The sequence below is a fragment of the Pimephales promelas genome, chromosome 7, assembly GCF_988280905.1.
Source record: "Pimephales promelas chromosome 7, fPimPro1.hap1.1, whole genome shotgun sequence".
Taxonomy (NCBI): domain Eukaryota; kingdom Metazoa; phylum Chordata; class Actinopteri; order Cypriniformes; family Leuciscidae; genus Pimephales; species Pimephales promelas.
In genome coordinates, this window is record NC_142775.1 from 25,348,822 (window position 1) to 25,366,771 (window position 17,950).

Genomic DNA, 17,950 nt, shown 5'->3' on the forward strand with positions numbered 1-17,950 from the left:
CAGATGTTTCACATTTTATTTCTCAACAGATTTTCTTATTATCCCTCACTGACAGCCTTTTTTTTCAGAAGTATTTGGTTACGTTCCACAGCCCTTTTGCCACCTCTAGAGGGCATTGCATGGTTTGAAAGGACAGTGTCTGTTTTAAAAATGAATTTAATTAGCGTATTTGTTTAACTTGAACAAAAACCTGATATGTTTAAGGAGGATATGAACTTAATCTGGATTGAACTTTGTGTACTAAAATTATAGCATTTTAATTAACATCACAGAGTAGACCAAACACATAATATTATCACAGAATTTGGACTTCAATTTGTAATTATTTGCACAGTACAGATGTTTACTTTCTAAACGTTTACATTGTTAAAAAAGTGGGGGGGGGGGGGGGTTATATTTGTATGTCTATAGATTTTTTGCAGTTGAATTGTCACTGTTGGCAAACTCCATTTTAAATCTAGTGCTTAAAACTGGTCAAAGACCAGTGCAGACTGCCTTATTTACTGCATTGTCTTTAGATTAGGCACAGGTAATGGGTTTTTGTGTATCCATCTGAAGCAGGATTGTTTGTACTGAAAAACATGTTGTTGTGGTTTAGCTACTTATATTTAAAGTTTAATTTCATGAGTCATGGTAAACAGGTTTTCTCTGGAACTGTATCCTGATTTGTGATTTGAAATGCCATTTCCCTGGATGAAAGATATTGTTTTTATTTAAATTAGGAGTCATTGAAAGTGTTTTAATACCCACCTTCAGCTGCTCAGACCCCCTTATTACTTACTCATTTTCCAGTGGCTAAGCTTTATGACACTCAAAGCGTCATGTCACTGGATTTAAGTATTGTTCATAAAGCTTAGTCAACAGTTGTCCATGTTTTCCTCTGTTCTCAGATGAAACTAATTATTCCAATCTTTAAAATATTAACCCAATCAATATTACATTTGTTTTATTATTAATGGCAACTTGTGCCACCCATACATGCACCCTGTTAGGCAAATTGCATGGAAAATCAATACAATTTTCAAATCTTGAAATATGTGACAATTGAATTGAACCATTAACCTAGAGTTCATCTCCCTTCAAATTTCCCCCCTGTTTGACCCAATTAGTGTATCTTACCAGTATATTCATTTGCAAGCCAGGAATATAAAGAAAATGAATTGATGTTATTTCCACCCTTTGAAGTCCATGACTGTTTATTTTTATATTTTAACTTTAAGGTTTGTTGTGTATTTGTTTATTTATTTGTTTTAATAATTTATTTTAATTTGAGTTATTTTAGTATATCAAGTTAAAGTAAAAGAAAATGAGAATTGTTGCCTTGGCAACTAGCTGAAGAAAATATTTTATTGTTCTGTTTTTATTCTTCTTTCTTTATTCTGTTCCATCACTGTTTGGAGTTCTGAAATAGAGGACAGTGGGGAAACCATGAGCTGACACAGTCACAGCTGCCTCTGTCATTCACCTTCATCTCGGTCCTGCTGCCCCACCATGGAGATGTGGAGAACTGTGGGACTTGTGAGTGGACTTGGCTGGTGCACATCATGATAAAATTGTTCTATATCTTGTGTCTTGAGGTGTATCAGCAAAGTATTGGTCAAACTGTTCCACTCAATGATTTAGGAAACATACCTCTGTGCTAAACATCCCCTTACTGCCACTCAGGGTGCTTTAAAAATAGTGTCTGCTGTATTTTTGAGTGACCCTGAATAGTTTAATGCTGTAAAGTACTCATCAGGATTAGATTCGGGTGAGACAGCAGCTGTCTGTCTGCTCACAAGTACTTGGGAGATGTTGTAGTGGCACTTTCTAAAAAGCTATTTAATAATGACTCATCCTGAGATCATCATTATACTGGCTGTATAATGACAGTCCTCATGCATTGAGTATAATGCCTATAGATAGAATAGACTGAGAATCAAATCATTCTTATCTGTTCCTGAGTTACTCTAGATGGGTTTATAATTGAGTGGACAAGTCGTTTATTTTACTCTTGATTTCAGCCTCAGGGTCCCATGTGCACTTGGATGTAAACCAGTGACTTCAAGAAGTTTCTCTAGCCATCTTCACAGACCAACCCACAGAACATCTTGCTGAATGTTGCATCCCTACATTCCCTCATTCAGACAAATCAGGTATTTTCCCAGGTTTTCTTTTCTCTTCCTCATAGTTTCATAGCTAATGATGATTTGCTGAACAGGTGCACTTTTCTGAAGGGTCGCTAGTGTATATTTAGCTTTTGAAACCTGAGAATGCTGCCCACTGATTGGTGGATTGGGGCACATGATAACCGGAGTGCCGTTGCAGCTGTGAGCTTTTGCCCGGCGTTTCTCAGGAGGGAAGAGTTGGGGAGGCTCTTGCAGTTTGGGAAACGTTTTAACTTTAAAGTCACCGGTAAGCAAAGGAAAAACCACAAAATCAAACAGCACACCAGATTTTACTCTCCAGCACTCTTTGCACGGTCTGCTCTGTTGGATTGACCATCTTCTACAGCCTGTTGGTAGATGGAAGTGATGCTGAGGGCGATGCTGGTCCTTTAACCACAGCCTGATAAAAGTCATCTGACTGTATTGGCCACCATTGCAGGAACAACCAATTACGCAAAGCTGGAACTTATTCTTGGACTTTGTTTTTCTTGGAAGACTTTCTGAAGCAACTCACCTCATGGACAGGAGTTTGTTAAAGTCCCATCCACATTCCTCTCAATATTTCTGATGAAAAAGCATTATTTCATATCATTTTCTGGGAGTTTCTGGGTCCTAAAAAAGGGTAGTTAGTGGTCATACCTAAAATTAACCTGTAGCCTCAGAAGGCATTGGAGCTCCACTAGCTAAACAAAGCCAGCCAATCAGCCCGCAGCATTGGCTTACATGACAAATAGCTGGAGCGATTCAGAGCAGCTGTCGCAAGGCTTCAGCCAGGAGGCGCAGCGTTTTGGGGGGTCTTAGGTGTCAAACCCTCTCAACTAACAAGGCCTGCAGAAAGATTTCAGCACAAAATAAAAATTTTGCTTTTGTTAATCCACCCACGCTAAAGTGTCAGCTCAGTCAGAGGAAAACTGACACATTTTTTGTCTTTGTTTAGGTTTGCAGGAATAGGCTACATAAAGTGGAATAGGAGATTGGGACACGAGTGGATGGAAAGCGAGCACCTTCTTTACTGTAGGGTTGCTGAAATTCTACTGTAACTTTCTATAGTAAAGGTACGTCAACTTTTTAGTTTGGTTCTTTAACTTTTACACTGAAATTGGCAAATCATTCCTAGCCTGTTGTCAATGCCTTTTTTTAGAGTGTCCTTCAAGTCTATCCAAGTCTGTCCATCTAAACTCTTCAAAACTCCTGTTTATTTCTCAGTGTCAGGGATTAGTTTAAAGCAGTTAGTAAATATTTGCAACTATACAGATTAGCCCTTGCTGGTGTCTGATAGTCTTTCATTTGCTTGGGTAGACTCAATAAATCTGTTTGAAGATGGCATCAGAAGAAGAGTATGAAGAAGAGATTGTGGAGGAGGAGGAGGTAAGCTACAAATTCAATACATTGCAATGCATATACTTGATTATTTATTTACCCTCATTCATTGAAAGAGTGACAGTAATGCTCCTCTATATTATTTCACGTTGCCCCTTGAATAGCTTATTTAGGCTTTTCACATTAACGCCTCATAGATCTCAGTCCTATAGGTGTACAGGCGAACCCTATGAATAGTGGTCTATTATATGTCCACCGTCAGCAGTTCAGTAGGAGCTGCCATATCGTATATGATTAGCATTGGATCCCATTTCAGATGACCTCTTCCTTCGAGGCTAGTCCACTAAATTCCATTCAATACATATTTCATTCCCAACAATAAATGTATCACTGCTTTATTTTCAATATTTAATACCTTGATGAGATATCAATTGCATACATGGCAAACCATCATTTACTTGATATTATTGACCCTTGCAGGAGTTTGTCATCATCTGATAATAATATATTATTATGAACATGTTAATGTTATGTTTTCCTGATCAAACCAATGAAGCCTGAATGGAAATAACCATTGTTAGATATAATACTCTCACTTTTATACTAACAGTGGGATTATGTTCTGTTCAGCAAATTAGCCTGCAAGCTTCATTATGAGCAGAAAATCACGTGTTATTTCAAACTTAATCGATTGGTTGCACAATTGGCACCATTTTGCATTTTGAGGTATTTTGGCTGATTTACTTAAAACAATATTTAATGGGATAGTTTATGACAGATTTTGTTTCTGATTTGAAATATGTTATTTAAATATGATTTCGGCCAGTCATTTCTTTAATAGACCTTATTTTTAAGATTTAACCACAGCTCCTCTTGAAGCTTACAGCAGTTTTCGTTTACCTCAATGTGTCATTGAAATTCTGTCTGTACATGTACATATAAATGTGTCTGTCTGAGTGACAAATGGAAGAGTGAAAGCAGAAGGTTGATACTTTAACTTGGTATTTCCAAGAGAAATAGAGTTAAAGTAGACCTTGTATACTTCCATGTCCATTTCTGTTGTAGATATCTTATAGGGGTTTACCAAACAATTGCATTAACCAAACTTTTCATTGAATAGCTTTATTTTTTTTAAAAGAACGCTTTGAAAGAACAAATGCTTTTGGATTCCCCTTTAACATATATGCAAAAAAATGGAAATTCATTATCTTGCATTTTGAGCAGATGGAAATCTCAACACAATATTTTGGATTGTACGTTATACGCTCTGATTTCACTACTGCTTTCATTTACGCTTAGAATAGAACCTGAAAGGTATCCATGTTAATTAAGATGGCTTCTTTTATTGGATCTGGGGACAGCAGATAATCACATTTTGTTCTTTTATATTTTATTGATTTTTCAGATACAGTCTATAAAATTATATTTTTTTCTTCAGAACTTATTATTTACAGGTATAGTGTTTTGTAAATAAATGTGGCACTAATAGAAGTCTATATTTCCAAAAATTTGTGGATTATTTGCATATGCTTATCTCCCCATTAATGGATAAAGCAGCCTTCAGCTTTGGCTGAGTTGTTCTTTGAAGAGATACAAATATAGAAGTGGACATCTACGGCTGACTCGCAGGGAGGCAAATGAGACGAGCCGTGCTGTAAATTACACTCCTTTTGCTGTTAACGTCAAGCTGTTAAAATGCTTGAGGGGAGGACCAGTGGAAAAAAAACCAAAAAAAAAAAAAACCTGTTATATAGTATATTCATTGAAATCATTGATTCTCCCATATTCTGTCTGTTAAGTGAAAGATGAAGAAAAATTATATAAAATGCACAGGAGAAAATCTAAGAAAATCTTCATAATGTAAGAATTTTCTGCTGCCCACTGGTCCAAATAAAAGAAACCTCTAGCTCCTGTAAATTCATAAATTTGGAGTGTTTTGTTCCTGCTCTGGTTTCATAGGTTTCTTACACGATCTTAGACCTAGTGATGTTGTTGTCAGTGACGGTTTCAGAGAGTTCTGTCATGGTATCTGACTAAATACCAGTGGGGGATAGTTTATTCTCTGGACAGTTTGGGAATGTATGGAAGTGTTTGTATTGGAATTTGTTCCCTGACCCACTGTTTCTATTTACTACCATGACAATCACGTTAGCTGCAAATAATAATAGTGTTGAGGTCATTAGGGTGCTAAAATGTCCTTAGCACTGGCCAGTCATACGGCTCTGTCAGTCAGCGACGGAGCTCCACTGAGAAAAAAAAGCCTCATTACTATATTTGTATTCCCTAAACAATTACCGAAGTATTCAGTTGACAGCAAATTAAGCAACATTCAGTAAAACAACTTTCTGTGGGGGGTAAATATTATAAAGTGCGATTTTTATGCGAAACTATATCAATTTAGTTTTGTTTAGAAAGACAGGAGCAACATTAAGCAGTTATGTTTTTTATTTTAATGTCCTAAAACTTCAGAGTCCCACGAATATTATGTGGGAAAACAAGATACGGAGGCCAAGAATCAATAATTAGTTTCCATGACTTAGTAATCCAAATAATTGATTCGTTTTAATTTAGTTAAAGTGTGTGAATGACAAAACAAATTAGTACTACTTGGTCATAAGTTAAGTCGTGGGAGTTCATTCTTGATTCATGGCCATGTTGTTATTTTTGTTCCCATGTCATACAAAACCAATATCAGGACCATTTTCATTTTTGCTTTTTTTTGTAATTGTATTATGGTTATTGGAATAATATGCATTTGCTTTGCAATCTACAGTATATAATTTAAAACATATTTTTTGGCATGTTATGCTTAAAATGTTAATGTTTATCATTTATTCTGAATGCCTAAAAAGTTATGCAATAATAAAACACTAAATAGGTAAATTGTTTCACCTATTTGTTGAACACACAGTGGTCGAATTATATTTTCAATTCTTCAGAGACCCACCAAATTAAGTAATTTGTCGATAAACCTGATATTAAACGTTTGATAAAAAAAATAAGAAAAAGAAAAGTGTGAATATGGGCAAGAAATATCAGTCAAACCAATTATTTTTCTATCTCTTATTTTGTTATATATGGTAAAAATGAGATGAAACCCTCTTAGCTGAAATTATGCAAGCCGGCTTAATGATCAATGGATGACTTTGCAATGTAATTAATGTAAATATGAATAACAGGACATATATTTGGTACAATGATAAAGTTCGGTAAGCCTTGAGAGGATCCAACTACATCAAATGTATTTCTGGTCAAAATGTGGATTTTAAGAAAGACTTTAGTTATACAAGATGTGCACTCATATTACTATGAATAGGAAAAAGTGCAATGATGGCAGAATAAGTAAATAAATAAAGTAAATAAAGCCTTCTAAATAAAATAAGCCAATGCTTATGACTGCACATGCGCCCAGCCTGACAAAAAGCATGAGCATTTAAAAACAAAATTTAGGAGACAGTTGTTTGTTTCAGTTATAAAAATTTATCATAAGCTTGGTGAACCGCTTTGGAGAATTTGATGTTTCCCCATTCAGAGAAATGGGAGCTGTACTTCTATGACTGAAATAGCTGCCCGAGAGGTGTTTCAAAGATGGCCGCTGAGTGAAATGAATTGCCTTAAAGGGAATTTAGGGGTTTTATGTCTATGAGAACCAGAGCTGGAAAAAGTCACTTTTCTAGATTGTAGAGTTTTCCTGAAGTGTATGATCGTCATTTTGAAAGCCCAGAGTTTTTCCTATATTTATAGTACTACGAGGAGAGTTCAACAATCGCCACCACGTCCACCTCAATGTCTCATGGTGTTGAGGTAAATGATCATCTCTGGTGAAACGGATCTGCGTCCCTCCCACATGCCATGGGGGCTATTCCATTCCTTCAGACTAGTTTAGTTTGTATTAGTTAGAACTATCCAAATGGTACCGACTTAAAGAGTGGATTATTAAACAAACTCCCTTGTTTAACAATTCATGTGTCATTAAAAATATAATATTATGTCCAAATTAAATTCTTTGAGTAGCCTAGCATTTACGAAAATAGCCCCCATGTTACCGAGCCATGCAAATGCCAATAGCGTTATACTGAACAGTGAGGGTGTGGTAATAGAGCTTTCTCTATGTGAGTGAATGTGTTTCCTTCAGTTTATGTTTGTATAATGCTTTAAGCACTTTGTTGGACTGTCCCGAAAGTGTATTTTCTGTAGTTTTCTGCTTGTTTTCTTAATAAACATTAACTGAATTACTACCAATACTAATTTACTGACCTGTCTTTGAAATATGCTCTTTAACATTTTTACTCATTTGCTATAAAAAGCCAAGTATTAATTTGCATGGTAAATTAAACTAACAAATTGTTTGCTGAAGACACAACAAAATTAAATGTTAAAATTAAATTTACCCTATCCATTTTTGGTTTTTGGAATAAATCCATACAGACAAAATTGGATTTGTGATTGCTTATTATGATAACTAGTTATTTTGGTCCCACAAAACTGCCCCCAAAAGAGATGTAAGGTTCTCCAAAACAGTTTGGCCTTCAACGTTGAAATACTGTAAATGTGAAAGATGTTCGAGATGTTTCTCATTTATGGCACCATTTGTCTTGAATGGTGATTGCTCTTTCTTTTTATTTTTAAGTCCACACCAGGTGGTCTTCCCAGACGGACAGTCAGGAAGAAGGCGAAGGTGGACACCTCAAAGTTCATGACTCCTTACCTGGCACACAGCCAGAAGATGCTTGACCAGTACAGCCATGTAGGAAAATATTTTGTGCTATTAATCCACATTTCCTTGACTGATGTTTTTTTCTTATTTCATTGAAATTAACTAGACTGTCGACAGTCCCAAATGAACCTCAAACCTGTGTGTTTTTATTATTTGTGGAAGACAACAGAAACAGATTCACATAAAATGAATGTTTCCCAACCATCAGAATAGAACCAGATATGTGATAGAAGTTAGTAGAGGTTACTATGTACAGTACATTGCCATTCAAAAGTTTGGGACAGTATTGTTTTTGTTTTTTTAAGAAAGTCGTCATTTTATTCAGCATGGATGCTTTGCATTGAAGAAAATCTGTTTTAAATAAATGCTGTTTTGTTTTATTCTATTCATCAAAGAATTCTGAAAAAAATAAAATCATGGTTTCCTCAAAATTATTAAGCATTTTCAATTTAAATAATAATAAAAAAATGTTTCTTAATCACTATATCAGCAAACTTTTACACATTACTGTATTATTTTTTATGCTTTTGTAGAATAAATACAGGGAGGAATATGAAAAATCAAAGGGGCAGCCCTATGCCATTTCAGCTGACACACCTGAGATGATTCGCATCAAGAAGGCCCAGGAGCAGCTTAGTGAGGTGTGTACCATTTGTGGATCATATTACTATATTCTGTCAGAATATAGTTTGCAAAATCTTCATGTCCATGTGAGCTATTTTTTAACTGATGCTTTTTGAAATCCCTTTATTCTAAAGCTCCTAATTAATAATGGACTTCATGCAATTTACTTCTAGCCGATGTTGTGTATTTCGCTAACAATACATATTTTTGATAATTCAGGTGAAATACCGTATGGAGGGCCTGAAGGCCAAAACCACCAGCCTCTATGATGGTGAGGCTCGTGAGATTGCCCACGTGAAGCACGTCTCTGAGCTCGTCAGCAAAGTAAGTGCCTCTGTCAAGATAGATTTGTGAATTCAGTAGAGTAATACTCGTTAATGTTTAATAATCGAGTTGAATAATACAACACATTCTCACCCCAAGGCGTCACCTTTGACCATGCTTCAATATTTGACGTTTTAGGCGCCCTTTAGCGTCACTTACATGACGCGATCCTACGGCGTCATCTAACTGACGCTAAAGGAAAGCGTCAGTTAAGGGACGCGGTTAGGTTTAGGTGTGGGGTGGGAGTAGGGTACACGCGATCCTAGGGCGTCATCTAACTGACGCTAAAGGGCGCCTAAAGCGTCAGATATTGAAGCATGTCCAAATGCTTCCCAAGGCGTCAGTTAAGTGACGCCTTGGGGGTGAGAATGGGCTGAATAATAATAACAGAACTGGGTAACACTTTATTTGAAGGGGTGTGCATAAGACTGACATGACACTGTCATAAACATGACATAACACCTGTCATGAACATGAAGGAGTCTTTATGAATGTTTATGACTGCTGTCATTAAGTGTCATTCGGTAAATTATGACACTTTTAATGCAAAGTTGACATTGTTTAAAATGTCTTTGTTATGACAACTTGACATTAACAAAGACAAAAATGTATAGACTATCGAGTCTTTTCCTTGTGTTGTTTATTGTCATAAAATAAATTCTCCATATATGCCTTCTCCAGGTTCTGTACAGGCAGAAATGGGATGAGACCAAGGATAGGTACTTGCTCCCTCCTGACGCCCCTGAGCTGGTTCTTGCTGTGAAGAATGCTGCAAATTACAGCAAGGTAGAGCTCTGATTCCTATTTTGTATTAGATAAGCACTAAAGTAAAATTTATACTGATTATATGTTCACAACGATTTAATGTCCCTATCAGAAATTGTACACAGAGGCGTGGGATGAGGATAAGACCATGTACTATCCATACAGCGACAGCCCAGAGTTGCGCAGGGTGGCCAAGGCCCAGAAAGACCTCAGTGATGTAAGTCAAATTGTGAAATTTCATTCATGGTCATTTAACGATCATATGGAAAAAAATAAAGCTTTTTGTCTATAAAATAAATATTTTATTTTAGCTAAAAAATTATTACAAATGCTCTTACTGTTACCTTGTCTCACAAATCTGTTGTGCTCCACCTTCACAGATTGTCTACAAGAAGGGCCACGATGAGCGCAAGGCAAAGTACACGTCTCTGGCTGATCCCCCAGAGATGGAACTGGCAAAGAAAAACTTTGCCAATCGTAGCAATGTAAGACTTCCCTGATTTTTGTGCCTTCTAAATAAATTCCCATTTTCCTGAAGTGTTAATGACGAGTCCTACCACATAGTTTCCATCTATCAATCTATCAAAGTTATTTAAGTTTTGTTAAGCCCAAAGAAATAGATTTTATTTGTAGTTATATTGTAGATTTATATTAGATTTGTATTTTTTATGACATGGACATCAGAAATTGTGTCTAATGTAAATTTTTCTGTCCCTGCAACAATAGATTTTGCATGTAAGCCATAGGCTCTCAGAAGGTGAGAAATAATATAAAACCCTTAAATTCTTCACAGCTTAAATATCATGAGGATTACAACAAGAACGTCAAGGGAAAATGGTGTGAAACCCCTTACTTTGATATCGCTATCGCTAGAATGGCTATGGACAACATCAGTGACGTAAGTGCCATAAACTCAACGTTGTTCAAAAACAGATGTTCTGATGGAATAGTTCAAATAAATATATTTATCAAAGTGAAACATCCACATTATTAATATAAAACATTCTTAATATTCAGATCAAATGTTAAAAAAAAATGTTAATTGAGTGTCACACTTTGATTTCTTTCCAGAAAAAATATACGGCTGACTTTGAAGATATGAAAGACCAAATTTATTTCATGCAAACGGACACACCAACGTATGCTTCCAACAAAAAGGCTCGCGAAGCTGCAAGTACGGTAAGTTTTGCGAATTTATTTACACTCTTTTTTTCTTTTTCTTTTTTTTATTTCTTCACACATGTAGTGGAGTCTGATGCCATATGAAAACCTGGTGATTTCTTTTATTTAAATGCAGATTTATGTATTTATTTATTTTTTTATAAAATTACACAAGCAATATTTAAAATGATGCACTATCTATAAATGAGAGGATATAGCATTTTGACTAGAAGTGTTTTTTTTTTTTTTTTTACTTTTTATCACTGTATTTTCAGACTAGCTTTAGAACATTCCAGCATTCGTGCATTGCCTCCTGATTAACAATAAAAGTGAGATAATACATATCAATGGACATACTTTTTTAGATCTCTTCTCATTGTATGGAAACAACCTTCCTGTGATGACCATTTAAACAGATCATGAGTCAATCCAGAGATTCGCATGACTGATGATCTGGTTATCTCTTTTGATCCCTGCTTTCTAATTTATCATTGCTGCATCACAAGTGAGGACATGACAAAACAAACAGGATTATTTCCTGTGTATTTTTATAGACGCAGTTTATGGAATTTGATTTGAGTAATTTCCAGCTCTGGATAAGTATGAAAAAAAAAATGAAAAAAAAAATATTTGTGTTTCCAGATAATTTCCTCTATTCAGTTTTCTAAAATATAAAATGAATCACTTCTAAAAATAAATGTATCATACAAGTAGAGTGATTTCATGTCAAAAGCTTAGTGAATGTTTAGTCACTTTAAAACCTGAATTAATCAACGAGTACATTTTCATTATGCAAACTGTTTGTCTTTCTTTACCACAAGTGAGTTTATTTCGAACTTCACTAAACGAATGTGCGACAGATAAACCAGCAACAAATAAAGGAGCAAATCATTTAATTCAGACTGTACTTTGCTGTAACATCAATCCACATTTACAATAACAAACTGGTTTCTTCTCTTTATGTATGAGCATATCACTTTGAGAAAACCAATGAAAAAATAAGCTGAGAAAATATTTAAAGATGATGGCACTATATACCAAATATAATGCACATTATTTTATTTGGTCTGAAAATTTGAGTCAAGAAAAGTAAGGAATTTTGAATTTGTAAATGTAGGAACCTTGTGTAAAACAAACCAGGGATGAGAATCACAACAGCGACAAATTGTTGTTCCTGGACTTGTTGTGAACGTTTTGTGTTGTTCTTAAAAATAAATAATTTTCTGAGTCCATATAAACTTTAAACACCTTAAGAAGAACCCATGACTCACATTAGTTTTAGAATCATTTGTCATTTAATATTTGCATTTTTCCACCTTCACAGGTCAAATATAAGAAGGACTATGAGAAGACCAAAGCGGTGTGCGATTACAACGTTCTCCCTGCTACAGAGAACCCCCTTCTCAGACAGCTGAGATACGCAGGCACCATCTTGAGTGATGTATGTTGATCCAGATCGTAATTATTATACTGTAGTGGTCTGCATTGGCAGGACATTTGTATGGTCTATTAAGAGGACTTCACTAAGGTTTCTCATACTAAATATTGCCATCCGACAGCTGAAATAATTTATTTAGGGAAATACTATATTTACAAAACCAAAGTGATTTTTCCCCCGTCTTTTTTTGTTGATGCTTGGTGTCATAGTGTTAATAATGAGTTAATGAAGGCATGGATTATAGCTTTATTAGTGTAAGTATTAGTTAGTGTAAACATGTAGTTGATAAAAAAAAAAAAAAAAAAAGATCAGGTCCTTAGACCTGATAACTGGATGGATTTATCTGTGTTGCCACTTTTGGTATGATTTATCCATGTTGCCACTGTTGGCACATACATGGTATGATTTGATCTGTTGTATGATATGATGTATGTGTATTTTGAAACATTTTCCTCTCCAAATTGCAAATTCGAATTTCCATCTCAAATTGTTGGCTAATTTCTGACATTCCTTTTTTTTGTCTTTTCCAGAAAGTATATAAAGCTAGTTATGAGAAATCAAGGGGATTCAGCATCAATTACTGCGACACTCCCAAATTCAAGATGGACAGTGTATTGAAGAAGTTCAGTGATGTAAGTGATAATTTCACCATTTGCTGCAAACATTTCATATATCCTCACCTCTCAAGGTTTTATCGTTCTCTTTCCTCAGTCACATTATAAAGAGAAGTATGAAAATCAGGTGAAGGGTCATTACATTGGTAGCTATGAAGATATTTTTACAGTTCACTGCCGGAAACTGGAAGAAATGAAGAATGATGTAAGTTTCCATATTGTGGATATGCATATATTTTCATCTTCTTGATCACAAAAAAATGTATTTGTGTATCCTCATTTGCTTTCTTTCTCTTTTAAAAGCAAAACTACAAAGCTGATTATGAGGACATAAAGACAAGATGTTTCTTTCCTCAAACTATTACACCAGAATACGAAGTCAATAAGAAGCTTGAACAATGTAAAGATGTAAGTACATAAACTCCCTTTAATGGCTTGAATACAGAACCTGACTTTACGTGAAGTTTGTTTGCGTGTTTTTCTTTTAGAAAGTTTATCGTCAACATCCAGACAAGGTGAAGTTCACACAGGTGACAGACTCACCTGTTCAATTGCAAGCTGCCATCAACGCCCACCAGTTGAGTGATGTACGTAAAAAGATTTCATTATTATGACTGAATAAAACCAAAAAATGTGTGAAAAGTTTACTAGGTGATTTATGGACTCTGTTGAATCGTAATGTTGTCCTAGAACAATCCCCTCCTTCATCATTAGAGCACAATTGCTGCTGACAATAGAGTCAATCCCTAGACATATTATTAGAACTGTTGTTTGTGCTATTTCGAGTGAAAGTTGCAGGCAGTCAATGCCTAACAAACAACTAAAACCAAGAAACCGATGAACACCACAACCATTGAGCACTATGGAAACACTGTATTTACTAGGGAAATATGTACCAAAATAATAATATAAGATAATAATATCTGTGATATACCGCGATTCGCCTATTAATATGATTTATATATGTGTAATATATAGATATTAAGATGTCGAATTTTATCATTAATACTTTTTTCTTTTCTTTTCTACAGCTCAACTACAAGCAAAAGTATGAGAAGGAGAAGTTTAAGTGTAACCTCCCTCCTGATTACCCTTTCTTCATTCAATCTAGAGTTAATGCGTATAACCTTAGTGATGTGAGTCCATTCAAACTGCCTTTTAATTGATGAAATGCTGTTCCTGAGTTCATAACATTAGATTGAACTGAAACCTGACCATAATACACTATTTTGTATTCACTGGAATGGTTCTCTATTTCATGTTCACAGACGTGTTACAAGTTTGAATGGGACAAAACAAAAGCAAAGAAATTTGAGGTGAAAGGAGATGCGATTTCAATCCTTGCAGCCCGTGCTCACACTAACATTGCTAGTGATGTAAGTAAAAGGGATATTTGGGTTTTTTCCTTGGCAGATTTCAGGCCGTTGTGACACTGGTGTGGTCTTTAATGTTAGGTGAAATACAAGAAGGAATATGAGAAGAACAGAGGACATATGGTTGGGGCCCTCAGCATCAATGATGACCCCAAGATCATGCACTCAGTACATGTTGCTAAGATTCAAAGTGAGGTACGGTTCAACAAGCACATCACTGATAACTTCTATTCACAATCCTAATGCTTGTTTTAAGTACTAAAAGTCAATTTTTTTGATCCTCTGAAATACAGCGTGAGTACAAGAAAGACTATGAGAAGATGAAGACCAAGTACCATGCTCCACTGGACATGATGCTTGTGACTCTTGCTAAGAAATCTCAGGCCATTGCCAGCATGTCTGGCTATAAGAAGATCCAAAACCATTACCTCCTCCCTTATGACAGCGTATCACTGGACACGGCAAAGAAGGCCAATATTATTCAGAGTGATGTAAGGATCCCTGCAGCTCTTACACAATAGAATGAGCACAAAAGTTTAGTTTTAACAAGTGCACTTTTATTTTTTTTACCTTAAAGATTTCCTGATAAAGTTTAGGTGGGACTTCGAAAAGCTTGTCTTTCCAAAAAAATAAATAAATGAATAAATAAGAAATAGCCAATAGCTTTTCTTGGCAGAAGTCTTACATTACATTTTTCAACATACATTTTAGCATTTGGTAACCTAACTGACCCCCTCAATGGGTGGTATCAGGCTAAGGGGATGTTGTTGTTCTAAAATATTTAAGTACACCAAATTTTAGAGCATTGAGTTATCTATAGATTTTGATGTATTTTTGTTTATTTTGATCTTGAAAGAGAAAGACATTTAATTTTTCATTCATATATCTGCTAAACAATCTTTTTAGGAGCATCTATTCCAAAAGACTTGGATTAAAATCACAAATCACGATTTTAACTTGATGAGGTCTTTAAAGTACAGACTGTTTCTATTTCAAAAGCATTTTATAACCTAAATAATTTTGTTTTTCAAATTAGTTATGTTTTTGATCATTAACTAGAAAAGTGATACTTTTTGTGATGCTTATGATACTTTGTGAAACTTGTGATGTTTATTTGTCTCAACATTTGTAACCACAGAATGAATACAAGTCAGACTACAATAACTATGTCAAAGGAACGCCTTGGGTCCCTTATGGCTCCATGGACGTTGAGAAGTGCAAAAAATCTGGGCAGATCTTAAGTGAGGTATGGCACTTCAGAAAGAGGCAAAGTTTTCTTAATCTAAATTGGATTTATGTTGTCATCAATCATGTAATATTTATATTTTTCTCTTACTTAGAAAAAGTACAGGCAGCAACCAGACACTGTACCTTTTACTGCTATAGATGACCACCCTCTTCAGCTGCAGGCTAAGGCCAACCAGATGATAAGAAGTGATGTAAGGGAAAACAACCCAACCAAACTTGGTTAAATGTTATTCTGAATAATGCCAAACCAGCACATTAATGTGAAATTGTGAATATTTTCCTCACTATAGCTGCACTATAAGAAAGGTCTAGATAAAGTCCATCAGAAGTACTCCCTGCCTCATGATGTTCCACAGTTCATTCAGGCCAAGTGTAATGCCTACAACATAAGTGATGTAAGTGGAAATGTCTTAATGTGTTTTATGATATTTGGCATGTTATGTTGGCATGCAAAAGTGACTCTGTTTATCTATTGTGTATCTGCTTTTTCAGAAATGCTATAAGGTTGAATGGCTGAAGACTATTGCAAAGGGGTATGATCTGAAGCCTGACGCCATACCCGTAAAAGCTGCGAAGGCAGCCAGACATGCTGCTAGTGATGTAAGTGGTGTGCCCCTTTCATGGAGAGTGATGGATGAAAAAGTGCAGTGTGGGACCGAATGATATTAAATACACTGTTTATTTATGATGATGCCTTTCAGGTTCAGTATAAGAAGCAGTATATGAAGGACAGAGGCCACCATGTTGGCTTCCGGAGCCTCCAGGACGACCCCTTGCTGGTGCATTACATGGAGGTGGCTAAGATGCAAAGTGAGAGGAACTACAAAAAGGATTACCACAAATCCAAGCTGAAGTACCACACCCCCGTGGACATGTTAAGTGTGGTGCAGGCCAAAAATGCCTCCAAGGTTCAGACATATGCAGGATACAAGCAGAATTTACACAATTACACCCTGCTTCCTGATGCCATGAACCTGGCATTAGCTCGCTCCATGAACATCAGCTCCAGTGATGTAAGTTCATCATTTTTAGACCCATGCATCCCACCTGGAGGGGGTAGCTCATAACTTGTGTGATCTTTATTACAATTGAAGTACAATTGAATAAACAAAGGATTGAACATTTTGTTTTCTTGTCTCTCAGGTTGAGTACAAGAGTGAGTACAACTGCACAGTAAAGGGCATGGGATGGGTACCCATTGGTTCATTGGGAGTAGAGACTGCAAAGATTGGAGGAAAGATCTTGAGTGATAACAAGTACCGCACTCACCCCTCCAACTACAAGTTCCACAAACTTATGGACTCTATGGATCTCACATTGGCTACTGCCAACAATAAGATCATGGACAAGGCAAGCCTAGATTCTGTTTATTTCCATCGGTCTGACTGTTGAAAAATTAATCGTCAATCAATGAACATTTAAATGCTTTTGTTTGCAGAAATCCTACCTTGCTGCCTGGGAAAAGGACAAGCTTAAGATTCATGTGATGCCTGACAGTCCTGAAATTGTCCTGGCCAAGGCCAATTCATTGAACATGAGCCAGGTATGATTCACAACACTGACTTTTGCATTTCATCAAAATAGTCTCAATAATAATCATAGAAAAAAAAACAAAAAAAAAAAAAACACCAGTGCAGTATATTTCATTGCATTTTCTATGTATTTTCAGAAACTCTACAAAGCTGGCCTTGAGGAAATGTATAAAAAGGGCTATGATCTCAAACCAGATGCTATTTCGATTGTGGCTGCCAAAGCCGGAAGGAATATTATTAGCAATGTAAGTATCCCATCAGCCATTGTCCTCTTGCTCTTTAACTTGCTCTTATATTGTGTGTTTGCAAAAATCCTTGATGTGTTGGAATCTTTTCTGATTAATCCATGTTTCTGCCATTACAGTACAAGTATAAATTGGCATATGAGAAGGCCAGAGGCCACCATGTTGGCTTCCGTAGCCTCCAGGACGACCCCTTGCTTGTGCATTACATGGAAGTGGCTAAGATACAGAGTGAGAGGAACTACAAAAAGGATTACCACAAATCCAAGCTGAAGTATCACACCCCTGTGGACATGTTAAGTGTGGTGCAGGCCAAAAATGCATCCAAGGTTCAAACAAATGCAGGATACAAGCAGCACCATCACAACTATGTCCTCCTTCCTGATGCCATGCACATTGGACTGGCTCGCAACATGATGGAGATCCAGAGTGATGTAAGAACGAC

General features: G+C 35.9%; 1 protein-coding gene across 1 annotated transcript in view; it reads left to right on the plus strand.

Annotated features, from left to right (window-relative positions):
* Positions 1-3,467: 3,467 nt before the first annotated feature.
* neb (nebulin) overlaps positions 3,468-17,950 on the plus strand; it is a 61,496-nt gene continuing 47,013 nt past the window's right edge. Inside the window, exons 1-26 of the mRNA XM_089133653.1 lie at positions 3,468-3,515; positions 8,098-8,214; positions 8,718-8,825; positions 9,028-9,132; positions 9,814-9,918; positions 10,010-10,114; positions 10,278-10,382; positions 10,691-10,795; positions 12,383-12,499; positions 13,027-13,128; positions 13,208-13,315; positions 13,414-13,518; positions 13,599-13,697; positions 14,142-14,246; positions 14,379-14,486; positions 14,565-14,678; positions 14,777-14,974; positions 15,622-15,729; positions 15,824-15,922; positions 16,022-16,126; positions 16,224-16,331; positions 16,433-16,744; positions 16,875-17,081; positions 17,170-17,274; positions 17,401-17,508; positions 17,628-17,939. Of these exons, the coding sequence (XP_088989779.1) occupies positions 3,468-3,515; positions 8,098-8,214; positions 8,718-8,825; positions 9,028-9,132; positions 9,814-9,918; positions 10,010-10,114; positions 10,278-10,382; positions 10,691-10,795; positions 12,383-12,499; positions 13,027-13,128; positions 13,208-13,315; positions 13,414-13,518; positions 13,599-13,697; positions 14,142-14,246; positions 14,379-14,486; positions 14,565-14,678; positions 14,777-14,974; positions 15,622-15,729; positions 15,824-15,922; positions 16,022-16,126; positions 16,224-16,331; positions 16,433-16,744; positions 16,875-17,081; positions 17,170-17,274; positions 17,401-17,508; positions 17,628-17,939 (3,318 nt within the window). The remainder of the gene's footprint in view (positions 3,516-8,097; positions 8,215-8,717; positions 8,826-9,027; positions 9,133-9,813; positions 9,919-10,009; positions 10,115-10,277; positions 10,383-10,690; positions 10,796-12,382; positions 12,500-13,026; positions 13,129-13,207; positions 13,316-13,413; positions 13,519-13,598; positions 13,698-14,141; positions 14,247-14,378; positions 14,487-14,564; positions 14,679-14,776; positions 14,975-15,621; positions 15,730-15,823; positions 15,923-16,021; positions 16,127-16,223; positions 16,332-16,432; positions 16,745-16,874; positions 17,082-17,169; positions 17,275-17,400; positions 17,509-17,627; positions 17,940-17,950) is intronic.